At 30.0% G+C, this 19,610-nt stretch overlaps 2 protein-coding genes across 6 annotated transcripts in view; one reads left to right on the top strand and one right to left on the bottom strand.

Moving 5' to 3' along the window:
* The window catches only part of LOC107445969 (glycine dehydrogenase (decarboxylating), mitochondrial), a 47,253-nt gene extending 45,397 nt beyond the window's left edge, over nt 1–1,856 (top strand). For all 3 annotated transcript variants that reach the window (XM_043051278.2, XM_043051279.2, XM_071178152.1), the window contains one exon: nt 1,663–1,856. In XM_043051278.2, coding sequence (XP_042907212.1) covers nt 1,663–1,779 — 117 coding nt within the window. In that variant the 3' untranslated portion in view covers nt 1,780–1,856. The remainder of the gene's footprint in view (nt 1–1,662) is intronic.
* Nucleotides 1,857–4,856: 3,000 nt separating this feature from the next.
* The window catches only part of LOC107438650 (mediator complex subunit 14), a 57,411-nt gene continuing 42,657 nt past the window's right edge, over nt 4,857–19,610 (bottom strand). For 2 of the 3 annotated variants that reach the window (XM_071178153.1, XM_043051276.2), the window contains exons 28-36: nt 18,812–19,096; nt 16,902–17,160; nt 14,968–15,180; nt 13,029–13,261; nt 12,071–12,256; nt 11,225–11,332; nt 9,306–9,428; nt 6,300–6,501; nt 4,857–5,128 (exon numbers count right to left, since the gene is read on the bottom strand). In XM_071178153.1, the coding sequence (XP_071034254.1) occupies nt 5,067–5,128; nt 6,300–6,501; nt 9,306–9,428; nt 11,225–11,332; nt 12,071–12,256; nt 13,029–13,261; nt 14,968–15,180; nt 16,902–17,160; nt 18,812–19,096 (1,671 nt within the window). In that variant the 3' untranslated portion in view covers nt 4,857–5,066. The remainder of the gene's footprint in view (nt 5,129–6,299; nt 6,502–9,305; nt 9,429–11,224; nt 11,333–12,070; nt 12,257–13,028; nt 13,262–14,967; nt 15,181–16,901; nt 17,161–18,811; nt 19,097–19,610) is intronic. The other variant, XM_071178154.1, reaches the window with a different exon arrangement.

Genomic DNA, 19,610 nt, shown 5'->3' on the forward strand with positions numbered 1-19,610 from the left:
AAAAACACATTTTAAAAGCATAACTATAAATAACATGTAACACAACAAAATAAACACGTAGTTTCAGGTAATTTTAGAACGATCATACTAATTTGGTGACGTAGTCCACGCATGCTACCACATTCATATTGATCAATTAATTTATATGACATAATAATAATAATAATAAATGATATAAGAATAAATGATATAAGAATAAATAATTAAAAAATGTGCAATAAACTCTTTTAAATAACGAAAGCTGTAAGTTAGCAAACATCAATGATACTGTCTTTAAAACATTTGAAAAAGAGAACCGTCTGTTGTAATCGTTTCACTACTATGTGACTAATTGACAGAATTGACTAAACAGTCAATAACTCAAATTTTTGTTTAATATATTATGAGCTTTGCGTGAAACTATGTCGAGTCAACAAATGAAAATAAAATTATGAATACAAAATTGTAAAACAATGATCGAGAATTAACGTTTTGCACTATTACTAAATAATCTCTTTGATGAAAAACATGCAATTAATATTAATAGAAACCAAATGTTAAATATGAATGCTGAAGAACAAATTCGTAGATGAAGTTGCCATGGTAACCAAGCAAAAGGATTAGGTTTGAATTTTAACCCAAAAGAATTAACTAAATCCATGAAACCAAAGCTGTTTAACAACAAAACGCAAAACAAAATATATAACGTTAAGTTGAACACCCAAGACAACGGAGCTTACAGAGAGCAGGAGAATGAGACTCACGTGCATCGGATAAATTCAATGATTGACATTCTGAAAATTTATTCGGTAAAGTTACATAAAATTAAAGAATTTACTATACCTGCCATTACCAAATGGGCTTATGTAAATGTTCCAGAATCTATTAACAAATTATAAAAATGATGAAAACATACATATGCTTCTATTTAGCAGTTAGGCGAGTGAAACTATCGCTGTTATATGTTAAAATATGCATAGGAACATCATTGTATCTAAATTAAATCATTTATCATAACAAACGACAAAAGATAAAAAATACAAAACATTTTCTTGTAACATTTAGCTTCAAAAAAAGAACCATCGTTTTTAGCATAATATCAGTGGTGATAATCATCATGTGCCTTTTTACTTGCACATACAAAACCACATTATTTAAAAAAATAAATAAATAAAATATTTAAAAAAAACTGCGTTTCATGACATCTACAAAACCAATATTCTAATTATTTAACAAGAACACATTTCTAAGTTGTAAGCATAAATCGTGGCAGAAAAGAATGTCAGACATCTTGGAAAATATTCTAGTAAAGATGCATTTAACAAATTTTCATATCGTTTGATTCTCCAAACCTTTCGCTTTACGAAACGTTGAAAACCATTCGGAAATTTTTAGTACCTTGTATTGTTTTATTCATGGTATCGAATTGTATCATGCATCAATTTGATCTATACAATGACCCTGTGACTGATTCATGAGGGAGCCGACTTTAAGAGGTCGCATCCTATTTATGCTTAATAATTTTATGGCATGTTTCCACTAATTTCATGAGTAAAAAGATATTCCAATAAGTGATTTGGATTATTTTTTTAAATTTCGAAAAAAAAAAATTTTTTTTAAACCATTTTACATGTTTAATGATCAATCCCTGCAGTTTTTAAAAAGATTTGTAATTTGTTTCAGGCCTTTGTGCATCCTGAGACCAAACTGTGGCCAACCGTAGGTCGAATCGATGATGCATACGGTGATACCAATCTCATGTGTTCCTGTCCACCCGTCTCTGCATACTCATCTGAATAAAGATTCATTTTTTCCCCCAACTGTGCTTCTCAATTTTATGTTTTTAAGAAATCAATAAATTTCATTTATATTATTAACTTGTATTTCAAATATTTGTCATTTATATTAGTAAATCATAAAGTATGAAATACTTAGGGGAGAGGAAATGGAATGTTAGCTTACAGATATAAGAAACTATTTCATCCACTCTATGCACCCATATTCTAGCTATACTTTTGCCATGCCCCATATTTCTACAATTTTGCTAAGAGTGTCCAGACAAGTGGAATGACAAACGGCAAGAAAGAGTCAATTAATTCCAGATTAACAACATTTTCGGAATTGAATTGTTTTCCTGTTAAAAGTTGTCCAAATTAAAGTAGTCGATGAGGGCTAGATCTAGTGAGAATGGCTGATAAAGTTCTAAAACCTGCAACTTTGCCATAGTCATTTATGTAGTGTGTCGTTTTTGCTTGGCATTGCCATGCTCTAAGATAGGAGATGCATGGTTTGTTGACTAATCAAGGCTATTTTTTTTCTAAAATTTTTGCACTTTTTGTTTAGTTAGTCGCAGTATATTCCAATTGTGACCCATAAGCCAGGTTTCATATTTTATAACACCTACGTTGGAGAACTGAACACTTTTTGGGAGGGGAATATTACGCTTTTGGATGTGTTTCAGAGATTCATCCTAGTTCAACTAACACTAGAGTACGTTTGTTCCACGCAAGAACTCATACTTCATAATAGTGCGAATTTCCGATCGTTTAACCTCTTTATTTATGAAATAGAAAGTCTGTCTGGATATATGTTAGCTAATAACTCGATAACGATTTGGATCGCGTTTTTCACAACTGATAGTAAATTTTCATAGGGTGGTTTGTAAACAAACAACTCTTTCCGGCCTACGAGCACAATATCGAAATTTCATTTATGGAAATCATTATAGATTGTAGAAAATTCAAGAAATTTTTTGGCTCAATTTCGATGGCGAAAAATGAAGCCTGAAATTGAAAATCTCTTGCAAAATACAGCAAAGTTGAGCATGAGAGTGCAAGAATCCTTCCCACTGATTCCAGCTCAGTATACGCACATGCGGACCATCAAATATTTCCTAAAGTATGTGAAATGATTGACGTTTTCATTCGTTCAGATCTACAAAGACCTTAAAAGTATTTCCAACATATGATACAAAAAGAAATGAAAAACCAAAGGCATACTACTCAGAATAAATAATATTTTATTCACCACTATAAAGTACAAAGCAGAAAATGTATTTGTCACTCAGTGCTGCATGAAATGACAAAAATGAACTGCAAAATCTCTGATGACATACAAAATAAATATAAACATAAACGAAAATTACACCATAAAAAAAAAAGAAATTTCAAAATTTATAATAACTTTTTGAAGAAAAAACAACAATGAGAACATGCACATTTTATATGTTAAATATAATTCAGATTTTAAAAAATGAAGCGAAAGTTAGTGATTACGCCACATACAGACTATTTCAATGATTAAATGCATAAATTACTTTTTTCTTCGTGTCAGTGAAATGCATAATAAAATATTCATGAACCTAAACATTTTCCACTAAGAATTACCCATTTCTGCAAACCTAGTTTGTATAAAAAATGCCACCTCTCTGATAAACTTCGAAAAGTAACACTCCAACCCAAATTAGAGGCACCTTCAATTCTGTATTAAGATATACTTATGCATTTATATAATATATATGTATAAAATACCTTAGAAGCTTAACCCTTTCGTGCCGACTGTCACATATACGTGCCAGCAAGAAACGCGCTCACTTCCCGGCCGACACACCTGTGTGCCAGAGCGTTTTCTCGTTCACCCCCGACCATCACTCATTTGTGCCAGCGTTTCGGAACGTTTTAAAAAATAAAATTTCTTTTCTTTTGCATGTCCATCTGGTTTCAGATACATGTAGATTTGATCTTCTACTCAAGATGAGAGTACATTCACATGGTTTTTTAGGGGGTAGGAATGGAGGGGGAAGGAATGTTTTATGACGGCTCCTTAAATTCGTCTGTGGTATTTGTTTACTGTAATCAGGGAGGTTTTTTTTTCGCTACTTTCGATTTAGTTTTTAGTGCATAGTTAGATCTTGTAGATCCCTGTTTTAAAATTTTTCATACGAAAAAAGAACTTTAAGTCTTATATTTAGATTTCAGATATGTAATGTTAAATGTTATTAAATGATTAGTACAATAGAAAATAAAATGTGTAAAATATATATTTAAACAAGAAAAAACTTAAGTAAATAAAGTATCCATAGAAATATATATAAAGCATATGTCCCTTAAATACTCTACAGAACAATATTAAAGAACGTGTTGATATTTCGGTATTTTCATGGAATTAGGCTTAACAGCATAAAACCCTCCGGCCCTGGAGAGACACCATGTTTTTGAAGAAACATTAGCACATTGTTATAGGCTTCATAATTAACGTTTTTTTCTAAACTAATGAGAGCAAATCAACAAATTCACACTTCAAAAAAAGTATACTAACAAAGATGCAAAAAACAGTGATGATTCGTAATTTTACTTATTNACATAATGAAAATAAAATGTGTAAAATATATATTTAAACAAGAAATAACTTAAGTAAATAAAGTATCCATAGAAATATATATAAAGCATATGTCCCTTAAATACTCTACAGAACAATATTAAAGAACATGTTGATATTTCGGTATTTTCATGGAATTAGGCTTAACAGCATAAAACCCTCCGGCACTGGAGAGACACAGGCAAGAGAGACTGCTGGCCTCAGTGGTAAGCGCACTTTCACTCTTCCCGTCGCGAAAGGGTTAATGCAATCATGCCATGTTTTTGAAGAAACATTAGCACATTGTTATAGGCTTCATAATTAACGTTTTTTTTCTAAACTAATGAGAGCAAATCAACAAATTCATACTAAACAGTAAGTTTATATGTCTTCAAAAAAAGTACACTAATAAAGATGCAAAAAACAGTGATGATTTATAATTTTACTTATTAATGTCAAAATAAAAGACTTAAAATTTTGAAAGAGTATATTGAAACTATTCTTCAAACAGTTAAAGTTCCTTTGAAATAAAAGCATTTTAATGCACAGTTCAGTTCTATAAAATCTTGACAAAACAGCACAATACACAAATAGAGAAGTTTTATCATGTAAAATATCTATTTCAATATATGAATGGAAATATAACTTTACCGTCTTTATGTATCTAGATAATTGTCATATACAAAAAATATACAAATTTATATACATCATTGTATCCTCATCATTCTAAGCTAAATGGGTACCACTAAATTGCTGAGAAGTTCTCTGATTGCTGGATATATACTGCACTCATCTATTGAAATATAAATAAAAGAAACAAGCATAAGCTCAGAATAATGATAATGCAAATATAAAAAAAAGTTTTTCACAATTCGGAAGTATGGTAGTAAACAATGTTTAAATGGGATCTTTCCGAATCTAAATGAATGATCTAGATCTACAGTTATTCAACAGCTTCATCGCCATAATTATGAAAATAAAGATCAATAAGTAGAAACTAAGCAATGCTGCACATTCACCTGGGGGTTTGGGTAATTTAAGCAGCATTTGTAAAAAAGCATTAAGCATCAGATTTTTTTTTCTTCGCTCAACACAAATTCAGCAGTCAGTAAATTGCACAAATTGTTCCGTCTCTGTATCATTTATCATCTAAATGTATGCAAAATGTTCAATAATATACATAGCAGTCCACTTTAATGATATTCTCTGCAAATTTTTTTTATCACATGTTTTAAGATTATTATTAATATTTTTAATTAAGGAATGTTTTGCAAAGGTAAAATATTTTTTCCCCACATTAATTGTTACATTTCACTTCACTATGAAAAGGAAAATCTTTCTTTTTCAAAAATTGTTTAAGTTTACAACTTTAATTTTTAAAATCTTTTGTGAGTATCAGGTAAGTAAAAAAGAAAGCATAAAGGTTTCACATTAATATTTAAGCGAGGGTAAAAGAGAAAAATGAACAAAATCTGATAAATCAATGCCCAAGGCAATTATGGCTAAAGCTTGATTAAGGACAAATATAAATTTCTATGTCAAATGAAACTGTAAGGAGGTATTAAATGATTATTCTACATGCTCATAGACATTCAATCTACTATAATTGTCTTCATATTCACTATTTAAGAGGTGGAAAACATTTTTATATAATTTTTAATTATGTTCTGACAATATTCTTGACAAAAATTAAATAAAATTCGCGAACTTCAAGGACTTATCAGGGCCCCGATTTTTTCAACAAAATTCAAGGACTTTCAAGAACCATAGGTACCCTATTTTCACTTATCCTGTACATCTGTTAAAAAGAGATTTATATTATTTGAAAGCGGACCCAGTTTTCAGAAGAAGAAAAATGACTCAGAAATTTAGATAGCCTAAAGACACAGATTCCAAAATCTAGTGAAATCACTGCAAATAGGATTTTAGCATGATTGACATAAGAGTGAAGAATTTAGATTTACTTGGATTGGGATTGTATTCAGCAAATCTTTTCAACATGCTGGTGATTATGTAGATGGGGTCAGTAGGGGACACTGGAAGAGCCTCTCTACGGCTGTCTGGGACAGTCGTTGTGTTCATTTTGATGTCGTACACAGCAGCAAACACAACTGTTTGGGGCTCCACACCAGGAGCTAAGTTAAGCCCGATTCTCGTCAGTTGAGCCTACATAAAAAAAAAAGATTTGTCAAATAAATAAAAAACTACTAAATTTTGATATCCATATATTTAAAAAAATAATGTTACAGATAAGCTTCAATATAAAAAATTTAACATAGAATTACAAAGTTCGCATTCACATAAAGGAAAGAAAAATAAGAACCTATCGAATCCTCATTCTGAAATCAGCAAAAGCAGATATGTTAAAAATTACTAATTAGATCTCGATAATGTTTAGAGTGTAATGCAGTAGAAATGTTTAGGTAGTAAAATAGCAAACATTGAGTACATTTACTAAACACATTATAATGGCACAAAATGAAAAATAATACAGCATGTTTCTTACATTACATGTGCCTAATCCGATATCCATTCACCAAGTGACGAAACAAGTCACTGTCAGTGTTTATATTCATTCAGGTTATTCCCGTAAAGTGGCGTTCTAAGCGCTGAATGTGAGCATTGGTTTGTTTTTATATTTTAACAGATAACATTGTTTAAACACTAAAACAAATTAAAAAGATACTTTTTGTTATTTCTTCTTTCCTCAAAAAGAAAAATTAAAAATTACAAAAAATAATAATAATTAAAAAAAATTTTATAGGGACTAACAAATTCAAAAAAAGGGGCAGGAATGAAGAAAATAAATAACTATTAATCATATTTTAAAAAATTAAGAGCCACACAGATATGAAAATAAAAATAAGACACGAAATTAGTAGCAAGTCTAAAATAAAAATGCCTCAATTTATTGAGCAAAAATTAATGTCTCAGACATATCAATAATTAGGATTATTTAGAATGCACAGGAAACAGATTTGTTAAAATTACGGAAACTTGATCTCAGAAAATCTCAGGTACTGTAAAAAGTACCACATAATAATAAATATAAAAGTTTATCAGAATTAAGTATAGCTTGTAATTAATTTTTTTAAACATAAACAATAAACAAATCAATAAAATTGCAATGAGAGAAAAAAAATGCAGGAAAGAAATTGAAAAAAATAATTTTTAATTGTTAACTCATCTTTAACATCAGAAATCTCTCTGTTTTCGATATTACCATTAAACTTATGATAAAAAAAGAATTGAGAATTAAGCAGAAAAGAAACACATTAATCACATCACATTTTGTAAATTTTAGTGAATGGCCTCAGTTAAATTGTTAGTAATTAAATTGTTAATTCGATACAATCATAACTTAAATATTTAGAAGATGCAAAACTGGGAAATCTATTAAGAACGTAATATAAAATAAAATAAAAAAAATTCCTCAAATTTAAAAATTCAATATTTCATTAATTTTATTATAATTTTAAAAAAACAATAATTTTGGGGAAATAATTTTGATAGTAAAATAAAAAAAAATTTTGGACAATTTTTGAGTCCCTACACATTTTTGTCAAAAGTAAATTAATATGTCTCTTGTATAATTATATTAATATATCTCTAATATATCCCTCTTCTCGTTCAGTGATTTTAATAATTTTGAGATAATTTTATTCAATAGTTTCTAACTAAAATTATAAAGAGATTAAATTTTGTGAACAGACAAATTTAAATAAAGATTTGTTACAGTATGTGCTTAAAATATTAAATTAGTAAATGGTCCCTAAATGCATATTTTATTAATATGACAATTAACATATTGTTTTCTGTTTCATAAAACAACCAACCAGCAATGAAATTTTTGAAAATTGTAAATCCAATAAGATCAATATAAACCCTTAATTACTTTGTGCAATTAATGAATGGTCCCTCAGTTCAAATTTGGCAAATTAAAAAATTTTGTTACATTATATCTTTATTTATAAAATAAAAATTACAAAGTTATGAGGCTCTGTTGTTGATAGTCTTAAACCTAGACAGACAAAAAAACAAAATTTAATTAATGAACAAAAAAAAACAAAATTTAGAGCCCCCACACGGTACTTTTAAAGTTGTTTTCGAAAATAAGGTTAATTTCTATAATTTTTTAAAATTCATATACTTTTAAGCATAATATTTCACTATCTTCCATTAGAAGTATTAAAAATGTAATATATATTTTGAGGACAAAATTCAGATAATAGAAAAAATAATGATATTTANAGTTGTTTTTGAAAATAAGGTTAATTTCTATAATTTTTTAAAACTCCTATACTTTTAAGCATAATATTTCACTATCTTCCATTAGAAGTATTAAAAATGTAATATATATTTTGAGGACAAAATTCAGATAATAGAAAAAATAATGATATTTAATCATCTTGTTTCCTTCTATCCTTAGTTTCGTTTAATATTTTTTTTTCTGCTACAAGTCACAAGTGAATGATTTCCTAAATTAAATTTCCGTAACAATCTACAAATTCTTCCAAATTTTATGGGGTTGTTTGGTTGGCCACAAATACAATAAGTTTAGTAAAAAAGAAAAATTCTAACTTGCTTCTTTCAATTTTTTAAAAATTTGTATGAATGATAATTTTTACTATCACTTAACATTTATTGTTTCATCTGGAATGATTTTACTCTTTTAGACACTTAATCGTATTTTAATGTCATTGTTTTTGAAAAAAATAAATTGATTAATGGAATTGTTTTTAAAAAAACATCTTTCCTTTTATATTTCTGCAAAACAAGCTTATTTGGAATTATTACATTTTGGATAATTTGGTATAGGTCGACTCAAAGTGACTCATCAGCCCATGGTCCCAATCCAACCCTGTTTAAATCAAGAAATATAGAACAATGTCAGATGTACATAGGGTCATAGCCCTCGAGACATGAGATGGCAATTTGAAAAGTGATTTTTAAAAAAAAATCTGACTTACGAAGAAAAGCATTTTGTCTTTCAGAAACACAATGGCTGACATGCCTGGGGGTGCGATTTGTGGAGCTGCTGGTGGGATGGTGAGACACCACTGAATGGCCCACTTCAACGTCCTATCTGGAACCTGAAATATTAAGTTGTTAGCTCAGACAGAATTCATAGTCCAGGTTTCAAGAATTAATAAGAATCACTCATAATATATAATCATCATCTTTGTCAACTTGATTGTTCAATGTTAGAATTAAAGCAGAATAAATTGAAAATGACTGCAGTTTATTAGAATAGAGTTGTTAACATTTATTGCATAAATGCCAACTTTGCACTTTGTTGAAGAATTATTATTATATACATATATATATATATATATATTAGGACTTGACAATCTAAGAAATTTTATATCATGATACATCTATCATTGTTACATAGCGATGCATTGCAATCTAACATAAGCAGATATGTATAATATACATGAACACGAAAGTCATTAGTGGAAAATTCTTCACCACCGAGGAACATTTTTTCCTACAATTAAAAAAAAGGGTCAATATTCCCTTATCCTAACGAGCCGTTCAATCTGGCAATGATTGATATTAGAATTTTTCAGCCACACTCTTCTCGCAATTTCGGCATTACATTCAACTTTCAGAGCTGAGATTTTTTTTCTTCACCTTTTTTAATTTAATGAAGGAAAAAAATTAACTTTTATGCATTTTTCAACCAATGCAAAGGCTGTTTAAAATTACATTCACAACTTGAAATCACACCCCGTGATTTCTATTTGCAAGATTTACGATCGCATATCTTGTTTCCTATTTACAGAATTTTATATAAAATATTGCATTTTGTATTCACATGATTTTAAAATCAAACATCGAGATTTGTATTCATGCGATTTTAAAATCAACAGCAAAATTCATGTTCCCACAATTTCAAAATATAACATCGAGATTCTTGCTTATGCAATTTTAAACTGAACATTCACAAAACTGAAAGATAAATACCAACACAATAAGTAAAGCTAAAATAATTCCAATGTTTTTCATTTATTTATTATTATTTGTTGCCATTCATGCTGACTTTACGTAATTAGATTAAGTATGTCTGCATTTAATAGTTTATCGCATCAAAATAAAGATTAACTGTATTTGAGGGATTCTAAAAATAACTTATTTCTGCAGTGTCGTATCAGAAAAATGCACAGAATTGGTACTGGTGCAATTTTAATACGTACCAAATTTTCCCATAAAATACTTTGTACTTATTGGTAGAGTATATTTGGTTCCCACTAAAGCTGCACCAATTACCATAATACCAGTAGTGCCTACTTACAGTTCTTAATAATGAATAAGAACATTTTGTACATTAATTTTGCTTTTCAGAAGATAGCTTATTTTTTATTTCAATTACAATCAATTACCAGAATAATTAACATTGACATCAAGAACAATTATTTTATTTTTTACACTATTGTATTTGTTTCTTACATAAATTGTTTAAAGAGTAATCTGCAGTTCAATAAGTTTTTAAATTCGCATATTTTTTGACATGTTGCGAGCTAAGATTCCAATTTACTTCATTCTGATGGGCGGTGGAAGGTTTAATCACAAATTGGGTTTTTGATATAAAAAGTAGCGATCTTTTGTATAGTAGCAATCTTTGCAGTTAGTCAATGTTTGTTTGTTTTTCTTCGTATGTAAAAAATTTTACTTTTCTCTGGAACAATAATTGACCCTGATCTTATCATAGAATCAAAAATTATAGATGCAAGATTATTGAAAATCGATTAAGTAGTTTCTCATAAAAATTGTCTCCAAGTTGGCCACAATAAAGAATCTTTTGTTATAAGCTACAAATTTCACACAAGAAAACTGAAAGAAGCATCAAAACAAACTTATTAATAATTATCAGGAGGAATAATACCATTTCTAGGTGCATGATGTGTATGCAATCTTTGAATATGCGCAGAGGTGCATTCAATAATCTTCCAAAAGCTAATAAAGCATTTGGCTTGTACGGAATGGAAACAACCTGAAACAGCATCAAGTTAGCTCATTAGAAGAAATGAAAACATGTTATGATGAACAAAGAATGAAATTATGTTTTATAGCAATATTGGATATGATTTTAATAATAAAGAAACATAAGTTATCAGATTTTCAACAGCTGCTACAAAACTGTGAACAAACAGTTGATGATTGCATTTCGATGTGCGAATGAATACTTTATTTGATTAATTTGTCAAGACTAACAAATTTACAACAATAACCAGGGTTGGCTGGTTTAAACCAAGCCTTGTATTTTTTTTTATTTTCTTATTTTTAAATAAGTACATTTTCTACTACTGATGTGAATTTTTTTCAGTTTGAATATTACAAGAAGAAAAAAAGATTAATTTCCTCACAATTTTGAGTTTAATTGATAATCAGAATTCCTATACTTTAAATAGACATAAAATCTGGAATTTTGAAATGAAAACTTAGAATTAAGAGTTTTGACAAAGAAAAAAAACCTATGTAAAATAAATTAATAAGAGAAAATTTTAGATTAAGATAATGAGGACTCTTAAAAATGTTTAAAGTAAAACAAACCATGAAAAGTACTGTTAGATTTTAAAATTAATTAAACCATTGAATTATTGAATCATGTAATCATACAAAATATTTACTTACACTGTCGAAGCAGACACCGGTCATTTAAATCAACTTATTCTTATAAAATTTAGAAATAAAGCACCACAATCAATTTTAAATAAGAAAAAATGGTAACCTTTGTGTCAAAGTATCTCTCTATGACCTGCAACTCATTATCTGTCCACTGATCTTTGTATTCAGGATTGGGCGTCAGCTTCAGGTGAAGAGACTGAAGGGTCTGAGGATTCAAACTCACTCTGCACTGAAGGGTCTCCGTCTTAAACAGAGTCACGCCCACTTCTGTTGTGCTTAAAGACATCAGCTACAGAAATAAATCATGCTCATTATTTTTCAGCTAAGATCAAGTGAGATTATCAGTTGAATTAGTGAGAATTTTAGAAAATAGCATAAAGAGAAATCTTTACAATAAGACAAGTGAGCATTATACCATGCGTTGTGATGTCAGATGACGTCACTTTCCGTCACCATTAATGAATCAATGACAGTTTTTAGTTGCAGAACAGCAGTGCTGCCTCACTAATCCAGAGAGTATATAAAGACTTTAATACTAGATGTTCATTGCTAATATTGAAACTAAAATGTCATTGAATCATACAAAAACTAAATATATTAAACACCTTCATTCCATAAAAATATCCTGAAAAGGTGATTTGTTTACTCTAACCTGACAAATATTTCTTATCGCTAAAGATTGTTTTACTGCTAAAATATATAAAATAATTCATTAATAAAAAAACATTAATGTAGAATTTTGATAATTTAAATTGTGCCAAATTTGGAAAAGTTCATTATAGAATTTAAAACTTTTACTTAACTGGAAAAAATTGCCCTTCAACTCAACATGTCAAAAACAATACTTGTAATCAAGTGGAAATTAAATTTTAGGTGTTGTCCCCGGCAAAAAAAACAAACAAACTATTATTTAAAAACATAATTTTAGAGTTATTAAATTTATAATATGGATACAAATAAGTCATATTGTGTGAAGAGCAATGATTAGACATTGTGTAGCAAAATCCATGTAGTGAGATCTTTGAAACAGTTTTGCAAACATGATTTTAAGAAAATCTTACATTTTCTGTCTGTATGACTCTGCCGAGGCTCTTCCTCATGTAACAGCAGCCCAGGAATCTTTCAAGGGGTGACGTATGAAACTGGTTCTGTCCGACAGCAGGGGATGCGGGTTGAGTGCTCGTGATGGCCCCGGGAGAGCAGAGCAGGTCAAAAGATTTGTGGGTGAGCAGAGTGGGTGTACCTGCTTGCCAAGAACAATGGATCGCTCTTGAAGATGAGATGGCTGATACACCTACAACAACATACATTTCAGATGTTAGCTCGATAACAGTTTTCGTCTCAATAAGTACATAAATTGAAACTCATAAATTTTTTTAACTGTTCTGTTGTGCAATGGATTTCCTTAATGGTTAATCTATAACGTAATAATGTTTTAAAACTATAAACTACTATTAAAACCTCTATTTAAAAAATAAAAATTGGTTAAGTGTTTTTTAAAGTCAAGGTTTCCTAAGAAGCTGGCTTTTTTATTAGAGTTTTTTTATTTAACAGCTTACTATTCATATTGAACCTACTTTTGAGTTAATTTAATCCAATGCTTAAGCAAAATCGGTTACAAAATTTTTATTTTAAACTATGCATCAGATGTCATTATTGCAGCATACAGTATTGCTTTATAAGTAGTTGAATATCTAAAATGATTAAAACAATCAATGCTACAAATCTTTTATCTAATGGCATAAAAAACCTTTCAATTCCTTTTAGCTATAGAATTGTGATAAATTACGACTTAAAGTGACAGATTTTTTTCTCAACAGACATCAAGCTTTTTTTCTAAGAAATGATTTGTTATAAGAAAATATTAAGCTATTTCAGATTTTTATAGTCTTCATATGCTGAGGAATTTTGGGGCACAATAAAATTCCATTGAAATTCTTTCTTTTTGTATGCACTGTTTAAATTAAATTTTAAAAAAATAATAAACAGAAACAGTAGTTACAATGTCTAATTAGATTTGAAAATAATTTGTTATCTTTTTTACAATAGATAGATTTTCTGATATATTTCCACCATTTTTTAAAACATGTGAATTTGTTGCTTTATCCATAATTAAGGAATCAACTGTTCTATAGTCACCTTCTTTTACCTTTGAAAGGAAAAGTAAGAAAATTATGCTGCTCATGTGAAAAAATTGAGGCAACATATTTCCTCTGGACGAAACAGGTTGTGAGACCCCATAAGTAGAAATGATGCATTAAAAGCTCTTAATTTCTCTTCCTCACTGAAGATTAATCTTCCAATCAATTTGAACACTTTACTTAATACAGCTGGTTTATGAAAAAAGAATAGAAATCTAGTGAACAGTAGTAAAACATTTATTCAGACTCTAGACAAATGATGGAATGTGAATACAACTGCATAGGGCCTGGTACCTTACAGGCATTGCCCCGTTCTTTTATTTCTATTCATCACAGAAAATTTCATGCAATTGTTCACATATTGCAAAGTTTCATATATTGCCACATTTACCAAGTACATGGAAGGTGTTTCCGAATGTAAACCTATAAACTGAAACCGCAGATGATGACATCGAAAAAGATAATGAAGAAAATGATCCACAATTCATGCTTTCTAAAAAAGAGCCAAAAGTGATAACTTTACGTGATCCTGAAACTTTAAATGAGGAACAAAAAAATCTCTCTATTCTTTCAATGAATTTTGATGAATTTTCTCTATCTAAAAACAATGAAATTGGTGTAAAATTTCTAAGTGATATATAAATGTACCATGAAGATACAGCAAGTCCCAGCACATCTTTCTTTTTAATTGGATAAACATAAAACAAAGCCCCGTATATATACGCTCATGCCCAAAATTTAAGGTTGATGCTGGCTCCAGCAAATAAAGGCTCAAAGACAAAACAAATGTAGCTTATTCATACAGACCATTTAAGCATTTTATTTCTAAACTTTTATGCAAAAGAAGGATGATTCTCACCAGGTGCCTTGGAGTGGTCAGAAGCAGAAATGGCTTGAGGACTGTGTAGTGCAGGATGATTACTACTGCCTGGACTTTGAGCAGTGCCTGTAGGACGAGGAGAAGGTCTGGGCACTGATGGGCTACCTGGCCATGCTCCAGGTGCAGGAGAGGACATTGACAAATTGCCAGCACTAGCAGGAGCAGCAAAAGGAGAACCTCCATCGCCGTGTGCTAAAAGGAAAATTAAATAAATGAAATAAAAAACCATAATTCATCACCATAATTCAAAATTGAACAAGAAATAAATTAACAAGAAAGAAAAATAAAATTGTTTTTCGTTACTGGGGAATAATTTGGCAATACTTGGTTGGCTCGCATGATCAGCAAAAATTCAAAAAAGATTTTTCTCTTTTTGAAAGTGGAAGATAAAGCCTAAATTCATGAATCTCTTGCAAAATGCAGTATTGCAGAGATGCATGTGAGACTGCAAGAATCTTTCCTACCGAATTAACCTCAGTGAACACATGTGTGAACCCGCAAGTAATTCATTTAATATGTAAAATGATTGGTGCTTTCTAACAATACGTAGATTATGGTTGAATGCGTTGTGGAGCCATTGAACAGATCATTGTAAAAAACCATGTTTTTTTAGTATGGCAAATAAACAGACAATGCTAAGTCCTTGATTTGACTGTTAATACAACACTAATGAGATATGAGTCTAAATTAAATACAATTTAGATTGGAGAACAGATGACAATTGTAACTGCTTAGCCTCTAAACCAGCTTCTCAAACTGCATGTGTGTGAACTTTTTAAACACTGAAGTTGAATATTTTGATCATCTGCCCTTAATTAATCTTCAGTACAAAAATTTATACAGTGTTAGGAATCTTAGCTTACAACCACCAAAAATGCTATACTTTATTATTAATCAGAAATTTGAGTCAAATAAATTATCTTTTTTATAAACAAAAATTTACCTCTATAGGTAGCAATTCTGAATCTTATTCAAAAGAATAAACAATGATGATGCTGATATGCTTTAGTGCATCAATAAAATCAAACAGGCCAAAATTCACTGATGGGTTTTATTTGATAGTAAATAAAATTGTAGCAGCCAAAGAGTCAAAATTTTCCTTCATGACATAAATATTCCAATTACTTATAAGTTTCATTTCAATATTCAGCTTTCATATTGTTATATTTTTGTAGTAAATGGGACAAAGTATTTTGTTTGAATAGAGAATTTTAATTTTAAGGTGGCATGCATAGGCGTAGCATGAAGGGAGAGGCACATTTCATTATTTTTAGAAAACTGTTTGTTTATTTTAAGTTTTATGTATTTATGCATATTTATTTTTTCTATGTATGTCTATTTTTGTACAAATTCATGCTTAAAACTTAAAATAAACAGTTTCTTAAAAACAAATCCTGTGCCCCACCCCCCTTATGCTACCGCTATGGTACCATGCAATTAGAAATCTCAAACAGAAGTTACCCAGCATTTACAGCAATAACCTCTTTTTTGACCCCCTAAATATAAGGGGTGGCCTCAATCTTGGAAATATGGTCCTTATAGTTTGGTTAGAGAGCAGACCAAAATTTAGACCCCTTAATGTTAATTTTACTCTTTGCGTATTTCGCTATACCTCGAGAAATTTTAAAGTGAATTGAAATGTTTATTCAGAGAAAGTACTTTTGTGTGTCTGATTTCATAACCTAAAATATCATCTGCACTAATTAATTAGTATATTTGAGGTCACTCCCTCGAATCATTAAGAGTCTTAGAACGTGAAAATCCAACCATTAGATCAAAAGTTATTGAAGGCAGTCTGTTTCTTATTTTGCTCACTGTACACATTTTTTCTCAATTAGAATCACATTGTTTTTGGGATTACCCATACACATATATATTAACACTACTGTTTAAAGAAGGAAATGTACACAAACCTTGTTGGTTCATGAAGTTTGCAGTTGCAGGGGATTGCATGGGCACTTGAGAGGATGGGGATGGAGTGGGAAGGAAAGAAGGAGAGGGGACATGAAGAGGATTTGCGGGAGAGTTGGCCGAAAACAAGTTTCCAGGTGATTGAGCTTGAACATGAAGAATGGAAGGGGATGGGCTAACATGTTGTGCTTGAGATTGAGATCCCAGAGAAGGAGGCGAGGCCAATGAGAATGAAGGATTAGGTGACGCTCCATAGCCCTGCTAAAAATAAAAAAATAAAAAGTGTGCAGTTAAATGCAAAATTTAAAATTCTAATAAATGAATATATGCCACCAAAAACAAAACTGCTTCTAAGTATGACTTTAAGTTGTAGACAATTTGCTTTATCTAATTTAAAATCATAAAATGCAAATTTAAAGAAAATAGTTTCATTCTAATTTATAGTGCTGCTACTACCCACTTTCCACTGTTTGTTATTTTATTCACATTTTACTACTATTTTTATATTTGGTTTTTTCCTGGCTGCATTGCTACGTCAAAACCAAATTGTACAGTGCATTTTTCACGAGTATTAGCCTACCTCTTTCTGCCTTGGATGTTAGTTTTGAGATGGCCTCTTTTTGAAAATAAAGGCAGTAATTGTCAACAAAATTTCTTGGAAATTGTTTAGGCCAATGAGAAGGCAGAAAAGGGCTTTTAAATGTTTAATTCCTTTCTTTAATTTTTAACATTGCAGCTCTAAATTTTTATATATGCAAATTTTTGAGAATACTCTAAATTAATATTTATATTTCTTTGTTTAGCTAGATACATAATGTTACTTTAGCCACATGGTCTTGTTTATACACCAATAGTATTAATGGTAAAAAAAATTCTTAACTTTAAAATTATGTCAAGTAAATTAGCAATTTCCTATGATTTCTATTTTTCCACTAACTTTATGCTTTTATTTCTTATGTACCTTCATATGATGGTGGTGATTAAGACTAGGCTACAGCTGATAATTATTCTAAAACCTAATTGTAATCAATTTTACATTGCTACTCTACTTTTGTTCATTCACAACGCAATTGTTAATTAGTTAATTATTCTATTCCATAATACATCATCCAGATTATCACCACATGTATTTAAACACATAAAATAACTTACTAATTTATAGCACAATTTTAAAGTTAAAAAATTTGTCTACTATTACTATTGTTGTATAAATTTGACCATGTAGCTAGAGTAACATATATCAAGTTAAACGAAGAAATACAAATATTAATTTAGTTAATTAAAATAGATCCCAAAAGTTTTAAAAGAGAAAAATTTAGAGCTGCAATGCTAACAATTAAAGAAAGTTAAGTCATATGGAAGGGAATAAATATTTAAATTTTATCTATCATTGTAGGCCTACTTATCCACAATCATTTCTCTCTTTGCCTGCCCAGCATCCAAAAATCTCACCAAGGCTCTCTTCTGCCTTCTCATTGGCTAAAACCATTATCATTTTCTTTTTTTTTTTGGCAAGTAATCCCTATTTTTTCCAAAAGAGGCCGTCCTAAAACTAACATCCAAGGCAGAAAGTGATATGATGGGACTCTTGAAAAAGGAACTATACAATTTGGTTTTGATACAGCAGCGCAGCCAGGAAAAATCTAATATATAAAAAATAGTTAAATTTGAATAAAGTAGCAGGTTATAGCAACAATGCAATATATATATTATATATATATATATATCTTCTATTTCAATTTATATAAGATCTGCTTTTGTTCAATGGCTTGAAATTGTTACATATTAAAGAACACAGAGAAAAATTAGTTTTGCCTCCATTTTAAAAGTTCAATAATTTGGTTATAATTTAGAAAATTATATTTTGACTTTCAAAATAACAATCTGATGATGCTCTTAATGGATGTAATACCTGAGACAAAACAGAGGTGTGGGGCGAGGCAGGAGTGTGAGGATTGGATCCAGATGGTGGAGTCATGGGCAAATGGAATCTGAGTCCTGAACCTGTAGTGGAAGACACACTTTCCTGACTGCGGCACTGGGCAGGGGAGCCCGGTTTTACTTGACCGGATACTGACAGGAATCCAGAGTCCATGGAGTCCAGAGTGGGTACTGGTGAGAGGGGATTCTCGTCTTCAGTCTGGGATCTGCGCCTGGCTTGTGTGGCAGTCTCATCCACAAATTTGCTGAGGAAGGCCTGAAATGAGGAATATTTAGGTTAAGAGGGCAAGAATGAAAAGGATGACAGTAGCAATCCAAGCAGTAAAGGCAAAAAATAATAATAAATTATAGGAATTTTTTTAGAAAAAAATATAGTACAACCTTTAAAGTGACTGGTTACAAATCAAGATACCTGAGTTTAACAAATATGATTGTACAGTTTTAAATATGGTTATATATAGTAATTTAAATCTATTTAATTCATGAACGAAGAAAAATAGTTTTAATTAATTATATTTTAAACAATACCAAAGTTAGAAAGAAAAAATATTTGTCCCTACGAATACTAATATTTATCCACACAACAAATAAATAAACCATGTGAAGCTTAGCTGAACTTAGTATTTAACTGCCGTATTAATGGCTTTAAATTTATATGCTATATATTTAAGTTTTACTAATCTTCTTCTTCAGCCCCTTACTGACCTTGGCTGCCTCAACCACATGTAGCCTCCAACGCCTCCTGTCCCTGGCGACTTTTTTCCAGTTGT

Source organism: Parasteatoda tepidariorum, chromosome 1 (genome assembly GCF_043381705.1).
Source record: "Parasteatoda tepidariorum isolate YZ-2023 chromosome 1, CAS_Ptep_4.0, whole genome shotgun sequence".
Lineage (NCBI taxonomy): Eukaryota > Metazoa > Arthropoda > Arachnida > Araneae > Theridiidae > Parasteatoda > Parasteatoda tepidariorum.